The sequence below is a fragment of the Aplysia californica genome, unplaced genomic scaffold (assembly GCF_000002075.1).
Source record: "Aplysia californica isolate F4 #8 unplaced genomic scaffold, AplCal3.0 scaffold00705, whole genome shotgun sequence".
Lineage (NCBI taxonomy): Eukaryota > Metazoa > Mollusca > Gastropoda > Aplysiida > Aplysiidae > Aplysia > Aplysia californica.
The window spans coordinates 111712-123396 of NW_004797975.1; the positions used below are offsets into that span (position 1 = coordinate 111712).

At 39.6% G+C, this 11685-nt stretch overlaps 2 protein-coding genes across 2 annotated transcripts in view; one reads left to right on the forward strand and one right to left on the reverse strand.

The window, feature by feature from the left end:
- LOC101860693 (synaptonemal complex protein 1) overlaps positions 1-8914 on the reverse strand; it is a 34910-nt gene extending 25996 nt beyond the window's left edge. The window contains exons 1-3 of the mRNA XM_013088226.2: positions 8674-8914; positions 4240-4305; positions 271-319 (exon numbers count right to left, since the gene is read on the reverse strand). Of these exons, the coding sequence (XP_012943680.1) occupies positions 271-319; positions 4240-4296 (106 nt within the window). The 5' untranslated portion in view covers positions 4297-4305; positions 8674-8914. The remainder of the gene's footprint in view (positions 1-270; positions 320-4239; positions 4306-8673) is intronic.
- LOC101860928 overlaps positions 1398-11685 on the forward strand; it is a gene marked incomplete in the record, with an annotated part of 14753 nt that continues 4465 nt past the window's right edge. Inside the window, 2 exon segments of the mRNA XM_035972479.1 lie at positions 1398-1612; positions 8934-9059. Of these exon segments, the coding sequence (XP_035828372.1) occupies positions 8978-9059 (82 nt within the window).

Here is an 11685-nt window from a genome sequence, read left to right on the forward strand (position 1 = left end):
GAGAGAGAGAGACAGAGAGAGAGAGAGAGTGGAGAGGGAGAGGTGAGAGAAAGAGAGAGAAAGAGGAAAGGGAGAGTGAGAGAAAGAGAGAGATGAATGTGTACACGACACAAAGGGAATGATTTAGACTTAGAAAAAATTAATAGGATAATAGTTGGCGTGCTCAGGTGTGCTCTTGCGTGCAGGCATGAGTAGGCCTACATTATGGAGTTTTGCGAGCTAAAATAAATGTAATTCACCATCAACAATAAAAAATAATATAAAACTTACAGGCATTACAAGTCTTTCCTTGCTCTGCGTGTTTTTTGCTGTCCAAATGCTGTGAGGAGAAAAGAAAGGAACACAATAGATTCATTGAGATACAGTAACCTATTAATAATATTATGTAGGCTTATCTTTAAACATCTGATGATGACATTGATGATATACAGACAAACAAAAATAAATAATCAATACAATCGTTAAGCACTTCAACTTGAGCGCTGTAACTTTAGATAAAGAGGTCTGGGACCCAAGGGAGTAATCAACTTAGATCTAACCTGACATATTAAATAATCAAGCCACTTCAACACAAGGGGAGTAGAGTAGAAAGTACAAAGTACATGTACAAAAATAGCTTATGGCTTCTCAGACCTCAAGCGACGGGCAGTAGTGTGCACTGTGCACTAGGCCTGTGAAGTAGGCCTGGGCAATGGGCTGGGCATTATTCGTTAAAAAAAACCCCGAATAACTAGGTACCTGTTTCTCTAAAAATCCGAATAACCGAATAAATAATAGTTTTTGGTTTGGGGGGGGGTATTGTTGGATTTCCCCTACGGGTTCACCCACTGCCCTTACTATGTTTCCAAGCTATCACTTTTGCAACCTCCCTTTTAAAACGGATTTTTTTCTTTATTTCAATATGCAGTGTCATGTTTCTGCTTCAACCAATTGATATTTTCCTTTCCAAACAAAACTACATCAACTATCAAAGCTATTTAACCTAAATTCTGATTGCAGGAAATATAATCTAGATCTAGTTCTTGTAGTCATTTTATTTTAGTCTGAAGTGGCAAACGTGATCTATGAAGATCAAGAGAGGAAAAAATCATTTCTGGAAAATATTCACTACAGTGAGCATGAAACTGAATTTGGCACTGCTGTGTGTGTTTGGGGGGGGCTTAAAATTGGTAATAAAGAAATATTTTTTAGATAATAAGAAAAATCGATGTTATTGTACTGAGTTACAAGGGTTGATATCAATTATAATAGTCACTCTGTTGCGACATAACAAGAGGGTCCACAGCCACTCCTCTCTTTGAGCCAGTTTAAAAAAAGTGTCCTCAAAATTCGGTGGCGGCATCTTCGCAAATGCGCACCCTTTGCGAACAGAGTTACCCTACTTGTGTTTTTAAAAATCAAAGTGAAACCAGAGAGGCTGGTCCGACGTAATCGGTTACTGATAAGATTCACATTTCACATCTCAGCACAGACGCAGGACATGAGTTCAATTACATTTCCAAGAAACAGGGTTTTGTGATTGCGCTTCCACTGCTATCCGCACCCCCCAACCTTGTTGACTTCTCAGTACTGTACAATGTGTGCTATGTCTTCAATTCTAATTTCCACCAAAGTAAGTATGGCATATATTGTACAAACTACAATTTTAAGGTATTCCTTTGCTTGCTAATTCCTGCACAATCAGTTCTAAAAAAAGTAGATTTTTAAGAGCTGGCACTTGAAAACATGCATTTCCAAGAAAGAGACTTATATAGTTTACAATGTAGGACTTTTTCTTTGATTATTAAGGGCTGGTTGGGCACCTGGGGTCTTTTTTGGCTATTACAAGGCCTAGATTCAGTGCCCATATTTGCTGTGGGATATATATCGTGTGTTATTGGGGATTTGAAATCAATAGTTCAAAAAGTATATTATTGTGAATCAGTTGCTATGGAAACGGCGGCCATATTGGATTTTGTATACCTTTTTCAGTCCCATTGTATTCCCTTATTTATCAACTGATTCACTTAAAATTTGGCATGCCAACAGTAAATAGGTCGTTCTGAAATTCGGCTTCTTGAATTTTTTATATGCTTTGATTTTTATTTTATGACACTTACTATTTGGGTTGTTACAAAAAAAAGGGAAAAAAATGGAAAATCCATGCTTTCTAAGCCCATAAATCTTTACTAATCCATTAATCAAAAATTCAACAAGCCCAAATTTAGAACTGGGTGTTGTCGGTATTCTGTGAAAGTTGCTTTGAAATTGAACAAGAAACAGAGCAGAAAAATGGGATAATGTGTGAAAAAATGGAATTGTGAGAAAACAGCCGATAAAGGTAAGAAAAGGTTGGAAAACATGTGCTTTCGCAGAAAGACCTGAATAAAAAACACAGCTTTAGGGTGTAGCAAAGTTTACGTACGTTTCTGGATATTGTTCAGGAAATGTCCAGGTGCTGTAATATGTAATTACCCCAATTTGCATAATTTGACCCCAAAAAACGATTTCTAGGTGCCCCACCAGCTCTTAAGCACGAACACTCAGTTTTCAATGTAGATTTTTAAGAGCTGGTAATTTAGTTTTTTTAGTTTAATATGGGGTTTTACGGTGCTCGCAACTGCATAAGGTCATGAGCGCGCGAAACACAAGTTAGTTCTATTCGCAACAGTTCACTGTATGGCTGGGCTCGGGTCAGTAGTTAGATCTTAATATGTTAAAATATTTAAAATTCGGTGTAAATATATTTCCAATCTAATAAAACAACTTTCCTAAATAACATAAAAATTTTAAATAATTTAATTTCACTCTATAATTTCCTATAAAGGCCAACGGCCTTCATAAAATCTAAAATTCTGTTGGGAACAACGACGGAAAAAATGTCTTGCAATTTTGTGCATTTAAAGTATTTCATTCGGGTCTCTCTGAAGTCTAGAAACCCGGTTAAAATGCGTCTAATGCCACTACTAATGGTAAAATCTGTGTCGCATCCGACATAAAACGGCTTCTCTTCTCCTTTGAGGAGGTATTTGTGTGTTTGGGCCGTGTGTCTGATGCGTAATCGAGTACTTTAGCTATGTGTTTCTGAAGGTTACAAAACCTGTTAGTGTGATGGAGGCATGCTCCCTTCACTGATCACACCTTTCCTAAGTTGCAGTGATTTTCGGAACAATGAAAGTAGGCCCTATTTACATTGATGTTTCATGGTCAGTATTAAGAAAATATCATAATAATTTTAATTATACATGTGATAATGGTGCTGTGGAATGCAAAGACTATAATTTAAAAAACTGTCTGAGCAGAATCTATCTGTAACCCCTCTTGATAAATAACTATAAATTATAAATAATATTAAACCCAAACAAAGTGGGGACCCATCCAGTGTGTAAGTGGAATTAAACCCTTGTTCTCTTTAAAAAATCCAACCCTTCTTTTAAAGAAATGTGTATTATGAGGCTCCCTGAAACGAATACATCATGTAATAACAATAAAGATCACTTCTATAGCGCCCATACTCCCTGGTGGCTGTGGGAGCTTCACTTTAAAATAAGATTTAAATCAACATTTCAGGCTTACTTCAACATACAATTCTTTCAAATACATAATAATAATAATAATATGCACACACAATCTGATGCACAGCACATTCACAAAAATATAATCACTGTGGCTATTGATCACACTTGCTGTTGGAAGAGCAAATAAATTTAGTTAGTAAAATGAGAAGTAAATAAATGTGAACAGATTTAAATGCGGTCAAAGTAGGCGCCTCTCGCCTCTCTTTTAAATGCACTGGGCGGAAATTCCACATTGATCGAGGGAGCAGACTTCTCATTCCAGATTAATAAATGACTAAAGAAGGTCAGCCCTTGCATCACAAATGAAAATGTGAGATCTTACTATCGACCAAGAAAATAGGACAAAAGCACAGGCTGGCACAGAAAAGCGATCCCTTTAACTTTAGTCCTATCCATATTATGTTCCCATCCTTACCCTTTAAACACAAAATGGAAGCAATGGAAGCTGTCCAAAGGAAAACTGTGTAAGGCAAAATCTTATTTTTATTTTTCCCTTGCTATTCTATTCTGCATTAATTAAATAGGTTTCACTGTATTGTTTTGAGAATAGGGAATTGATGGCCAGAAGAAAGTGAGCTTGCATTAGATAAAAAGGTGTTAATACCTCCTCTCTTATGCACACCATAAAATAGATGATGTAAATACAGAGGTCTCAGCCTAAGTTAATATAGTATATGTTTACCTCTTGATGAAATACTTTCGAATTAGACTGAAAGCGCAAGGTATGCTGGGAAGCCATTTTTTAAATCTGTGGAGTATAAAAAATATCCTCATTAACTCATGATGTAATGTTAGAATATTGCTCAACTACACCACTGTGAATAAAGCTCATGCACCAAAGATATCCTTATAATCTCAAAACAAATACATGTCATTCATTACCGTTCACTTCATTTTCTTAATTTGCAATTTTACTCATTATCAGCACCATAATTCTTCAATGTCTGTACAAAAGGTTGCAGTTGTACAAGTACTATTCTATACATGCAGCCAGGGGCGGACTGGCCTATGGGCATTTAGGCAATGCCCCCTGGGCCGGTGCCGAAAGGACAAAGTGGGCCGGTGCCGAAGGGAAAAAGTTGGCCGGTTCTAAAAGGACAAAGTGGGCCGCTTGGTTAAAAAAAATTGTCTTCAGATTGCTGTGTTTATAAGACCAGTGGATCTACTCCTTTTTCTTCCTTTGTAGGCCCTAATGGATAAGTGGTAATGGATACGTCAAACCACAAAAGAAGAAAAGGGGGTGCGGAGAAGGAACGTGATCGAAAGAAAAACAAACTGTCTGAAAGTGCATCAAAATGCCGAAATATTTTGCATCTGTTCAAAAGCGCTGATGCAAAGGGACCTGAAATCTGTGAAAATGTGGCCGAAGGCAGTATACTGGCACTGGCAGCTGGACCTTCAGCAGTTGAAACAACGGATTTTGACCAAGTGGATGAAGGTAATGGATTGGCAGCTGCTGCTGATCTATCAGCAGGTGAAGCAACTGAACTTGACGAGGTGGACAAAAGCGGTGAATTAATTAGTTGCTGGACCATCATCGGGTGAAATGAGAGAAATTAAACCAACAAGTGAAAGGGAAGCTTTATCCCTGGCTAGAACAGAACAGACTGCACATACTCAACTTGAAGATTTCAGGACTGACTACTTTAAGAAACCATGCACAGAAGAAGAAAGGTTGTTGTTTTGGAATCATCATCCATGTCAGAAAACATATAATTGAGTGGTGCAAGGATGTTTTATTCATGAAGACAGATGGTGGCAGTCTTACAACAAACACTCCCATGCACTTCACTGTTCTGTCTGCTTGGTGTTTTCTGCCACTTCAGACACACCCGTATTTTTTGAGGGGATAAAAGACTGGCGGCGCGTATATTCTCGAATGGAACAGCATGAACGTTCGTCTTTGCATCTGCACTGCTCAACAGCATATCTGGTTGATAAAAGACAATCAAGCATTTCTCAGGCGTTGGCGAAGGACTACAGTGATGAAGTCAGAAAGAAACGGCAAGTGATGAACCGAGTTGTGGATGTAGTTAAACTCATAGGCAAGAGGGGACTAAGCTACAGAGGAAGTACGGAAGAGGCAGCCTACACTTTGGACAACGCAGAAATTGACCATGGTATTTTCCTGGAAATTGTTGAGTTGCTACGCAAATATGATTCATGCACAGGTGATCACCTCTCTCGCGTAGTCCATAGCAGCAAGACAAAAAATGAGAAGGCAAACAGTTCCAAAGGCAGAGGCTCATTTGTTACTTTTTGTCCAAAACTACTGTGAATTCTATCATCACTGTTATTCGGGATAAGATCCGTTACTTCATTTTGGAAGAAATAGCAGACATGTTTGCTGTGGAAATTGACACAACGCAGGACATAACAACTCAGGGTCAGTGCTGTATTGTCGTTCGGTATGTGAATAAAACTGGCAACATCCAATAAAGACTGGTGAGCATTGTGAAGTGTGAAGAAACTGCCGGCGAACCTTTTGTGCAGATTGTTTCAGAAGTTATGCAAAGGTTGAATCTTGACCTCAAACAATGAGTTGGGAACGCAAATGACTGTGCAGCAAACATTCAGGGACACTATAGAGGTTTCAGTACTCTGCTTTAAAACAAAGCTCCAATGCAGATCCATGTTTGGTGCCACGCTCATGTATTGAATCTTGTTGTTTCGGAGGTCACAAGTGCTGTAGTGAACAGTGCATGGCTATTTACATTGATGGACGACACTGCGGTGTTCTTTCGGGAGTCTTGTCAGTGGATGTACATCTGGAGCAGGCACTCGACAACTATGAAGCGTTTGTGAATCATTGGTGAGACCAGATGCTGGTCAAAAGATGCTGCCTTAAGGAAGGTGTTTGGTTCTTTCAACAATCCATCCGAAGCTCTGTTTGTTGAAGTGATCACCAGCCTCAACGTTATAAGTGTTGCTGACAACACCCAAGCAGTCGTAAAAGCTAAAGTAAGAGGATACATTGATGCTCTACTCAAGCTTGAAACAATTCTCACAGCGCAAGTGTATCTGCAAATATTTTCACGCACTTCAGCCCTTTTTAAGTATCTACAAACCGTGCAATTGGACCTTTTGACGGAATACAAGATGGTGGCGGAGTTGCTGTCAAACATGCCGGCCCTCAGGGCGGACTTCGAAGCTTTTAAAAATGCAGCTGCAAAGTTTGTTCAGTGGCTGAATGATGCACAGGAGGAGAGCGGGTCAGATTCGTTCGCGGAAGAGTCGCTTCCCTTGAAACGGCAAAGACAACGCAGACGAATGGATGGTGAATTGTGTACAGACGAAGCTACATCAACAGCTGACCCCATTAAGAAATATCGTATTGAAGTGTACAATCGAATTGTAGACACCCTTGTTAACAGCACTGAACAAAGATTTAAAGGATCTGCAGCGCCTAGATTGTTTGCTGACCTGTCCCTTCTTCATCCAAGAAACTTTGGTGAAGTCCTATCAGAGGCTATGGAAGAGCTGCAAAAGTATTTACTGAGATTTGACATTAGCGTCACCACAGAAGGATTGCAAACAGAATTGCAAAGCCTTGGAGAACGATGGAAATACCTGAAGCAGTCAGTTGAAGACCACTATGAGGTGAAACAGCGATATTGATTGACTGTGAATCAGAACTGAGCAGACAAAATGTTTCAAGTTCCACTGTTACATGTATCTCATGCAAAGCTTGCCCTCCCTGCTATTACAAGGTGCTACTCAAGTTGGACCTCTTCACCGCTGCTTACAAAGACATTGGGGTTGCTTACAAGCCACTACTAATCCTGCCTATGTCGCAGGTTGCATGCGTACGGTCGTTTTCTGCCCTGAACAAAATCAAAATCCGTCTCCGAAACACGATGACACCTGAACATCTTGAGGCATTTATGCTGATGTCAGTGGAAAAGGAGATCTTGACCAAACAGAACAAAAAAGACATATAATTGTTGTTGTGGCCGTCAAAAGCAAATAACTTCGCAGACATCAACTCTCTTAGGTATGCTCTGGGCTGAGTTCTTGTGCTAATGTTGTTTTGATTTGGTTGTACGACATGTATGATATAATATATTAAAAAGCTGCTTATCACACACATACACACACACACACACACACACACACACACACACACACACACACACACACATACACACATACACACACAAATATGCGCGCACACATACAAACACACAATAATACAACATGGGTGTTTTCGTCAGTTTCTGTGCTCTAACTAGTAACATATAATAATAGCAAGGAGGCTTAGAAACTTGCTGGCTTTGCGTGTTTTACTAGGCCTTAGTGGGCCGGTATGGATGACAAATGCCCGGGCCGGTTTTAAGACCCAGTCCGCCCCTGCATGCACCTATTTAATTGTGTTATTCTTTGTCTAATGACGGTTTTCAGCTGAATGATGAAAGTCCGAAAAATCTTCCTCCTGCATGATTCTGCTAGCAGAAGAAAACCTGTAGTCAATTTCGAAATGTTTTCAAACACATAGGAATAATAACGTATAGATGTAGTAATAAAATGTGTGTGTGTTTGTGTGTGTGTGTGTGTGTGTGTGTGTGAGAGAGAGAGAGAGAGAGAGAGAGAGAGAGAGAGAGAGAGAGAGAGAGAGTGGCTCAAGAAAATTCAAAGGAAGGTATCTAGATCTAGATCTAGTAGTAGCCTAAACGGAGAATTTGGGAAGCCCTGGTAAACAAATAAATCAAAATGAAAGTGAAAGGAATGCCTAACAAATTTGTTCCCAAAAATGATAAATTGCCATAAAAAAACAAAACAACAACATACAAACTTTAGATTTATTTATAGAATCTAGTCATAAATAGGCCTATGTAGTAATTTTCATAGTTCTTAGCTTTGTTATGTCCCTTTCAATAACAGTAATTTTGTCATTTTATTATTTTGACGAACACTTCCAGTGGGGCTTAAAAGTCTTGACCGAAAGTGAGAGCAGGACTCTGTCTGATATGGCGAGTTGATCTAGACTCTAGAAATCTAGAGATCTACGTTGTTTCGTGTGCCTATTCGTAAATCTTCAAACACAGAGATAAAGTCTTGTCACAATAGAAGCTTCTGTCCCTGATTTAAATTTAAAGCAAAGAAGGCCTTGGCTAACCTCAGCGAAAACGGGAAAGATCTTGTGATCACTTATCAAGGCTTTTCATGGTTCCCATCCAACTTGAAATTTTGTAGTCTGCTACTTTTACTGCGCTACTAGTATGTCTTATTTTGATATGATAAAAAGATATCAAAGTTACAAAAATGACTGAGGGAATATTTGTTTTCAATTAGCAAAACTGAAACAAAAAATAACTTTTAATATAGATTTCTTAAGCATTATAGATAAATATTTATATTGTTCTCCTGTTTTTCGAGGTAGGATCAGCATTGAATTATCTGCTGAACACTTTGTCGTCAAAATGGCAGCTTCCATGTCCACACAACCGCCAGATATAGATTGGTTATATCCCGATTTGTTGTCCAGAGATGGATTGATCTACACACTGAAACAGGTTGGTAATCCATCAGCAGGGTTATTTTCTTATGCAACAAAATATTTAACTCTGATTGTCTGGATGTAGATCTAGAGATCTAGATCTAGATCTAGAGATCTAGAATCTAGAAATCTAACTTTGAAAGTGATTTTCTTGTTCTTCTAACTCTTAAATTAAGACTAACAGGCGAGTCTTTTGCCGACTTTTGGCTATTATTCTCACCCGGTGCGCGTTCACCGTTATAGCCTAGATCTAGGCCAACAAATTTTGCGTTCACCCTAAACCACAGAATTCTACACTGTGATAACAGAAAAATTGTAGAATTCTGTGCCGTGAACAAACGTTCCATTACAACTACTGTAACTGTACTGTAGCCTACTAAAAAAAGCGTACAATATTGGGCGCTTTTTTGGTAGATTTCTAGATCCCACCCCGCAATTGTTATTCACGGGTTTTGGCCCCAAGAGTAGGGGGGTTTCAGGGGGGCTTGCCCCCCTGACCTAACAAAAATAGGAAGGGGGGTTTCAGGGGGGCATGCCCCCCTGAATTTTACTACAATTTATTAATGTTTTGCTGTTGTTAGGTTTGATATCTTAGTTCACCGCGAATCAAACGTATAGATCTAAAATCTAGATGTAGGTCAGGCTCAAATAAGGGGGGTGGGAACTACCGAAAAAGCACCCAATTTTGTCTGTGGGCAGTAGAGAGAGAGAGAGAGAGAGGAGTAGCGCGAGAACTTCCGGGCAAAACAAAATGGCGACCCGCGTAGTTCGGCTCGATTCGAAAAGTTAAATAGCCGTAGCATCTTTGTAGACAACCAAATTAATTTACTTTTGTGTTTTAACATCATTTTTTAACTTTGTTTTGGTCAATTTGATCGTCCACACCGATAGACAGTATTCAGAAAGAGACAGAGAGAGAGAGAAGAGGGGAGGAGTAGATCTTGCAAGAACTTCCGGGCGGGTGAGAATAGCCACTTCCTCTTCTAAAATATAAAAAAAAGCGAAGTGGCTATTCATACGGTAGCATCGAGGCATGTGTACAGCCCTCCACTTCACATAGGGGAGGACTTCCGTAACAAGCGACCACTATGAGACAGAGCAGAATTGAGGGCTTGGGGTAGGGTTAGGTCTAGGCCTCTTCTTATTGTGTTTGATGGGGGGGGTCGCTCGTTATGGAAGTCCTTCCTCACATAGATCTAGTAAGCTAGGCTTTGTAGGTGGCACATAAATAAACTAATAGTAATAAACTATCAAACTGGACACTATGTAAAGTGGACAAACTTAAACCCTAGAAGCGCGCAGGCCTTTAATAAAGGAAAGTGCCTATTTGCAACGCGGCGTTGCGATTAGTGCCAGTGCTAAGTGCTAAGTTAAATAAAACGCTGTGTTGGGATTAGCGCCAGTGCTAAATAAAACGCTGTGTCGCCGTGTGTAAAATATCAAGCTTAATCTGCACATCGTTATCGGAAGTTCTGATGGCCGAAGTGACAGCATATCTGCGCTTGAAGTCAAACCATTATTTTTTTAGCGTGGGTTCGATCCCGGTCCTGGACGGTTTTTTGTTGTTGTTGTTCTCTTCTCGACTGACCTACAAATTGTTCCCATAATTATATCTTGTTGCTTTGTAGTTTTTTTTATGTAGTGATGAAGCATGCACATTTTGGTTTTGTCCCCAAGAGGAGCTCTATACAAAGTAGGCCTTAGTATAGCCTCTTTACTTTTCCTTTTACCAATTTAGGCCTGGTTAAAGTTCAGTAGTGGCTTTCCTTGGTCTGTGAGTCTATTTTTTAAAATAAAATTTTAGGCTCAGGAGAAGGGGAAAAAAAACCCTTTCGTGACCGGGATTCGATGCCACGCTTGGAAGCACTAAACTTTAGACTTACAGAACGTAGACAGCAGACAGCTTGAATACGTTCTCTAGGCCTAACTTAAAGTTCAAGTTGCACCATCTTGTTATTGTTATCCAAGCGTCTTTCGACTTAAGCTTGCTCAAACTCTAACTCAGATGATTATGATTATGAGAGAGATGAACAAAACGTCTACTTTTGTGCAAACAATGTCAGAAACAATTGTTCGATCTAATCTAGATCTAGATTTTTCTAGATCTAGATCTACCCAATATTGATCGGAATAAGACAAAGTCATAAAAAAAGGAAATCCTAGGAGGTTTATAAAAAAACTGAGAAAGCTTCCACAATTCAGGCAGAACTACAATATTATCATGTAGAAACGATGGCTACTAGATCTAGATCTAGTACTAGCGTTTCAAATAGCACGGGAGCTATTCAGAACGCGGCGTTGCAAATAGCGCTTGCCTTAATAAAGGGCTTGAGCCGGGCTACCCGAGAAGTGCGCAAGCCCTATATATAGGGCAGGGATGACCTACTTCGATTGTGAAGCGCACAGCTATGAAAGGCATAGACTAGGCCTGGGCAGAAACCGAATAAATTATTCGAATAACGGAATACGAGCCCAATACTAGGTCTCTGGTTCATTTTTCCCAAAACTAGGTACCTGTTTCTAAACAAGGTAGCTAGTTTCTGATTCGTTTTTTTCGCTATGAGAAGCGGAAGAGTGACATGCCCTTGGCGTTGCACAGAGGGTGTGGGACGGAGAAAATGGAGGGGGGTG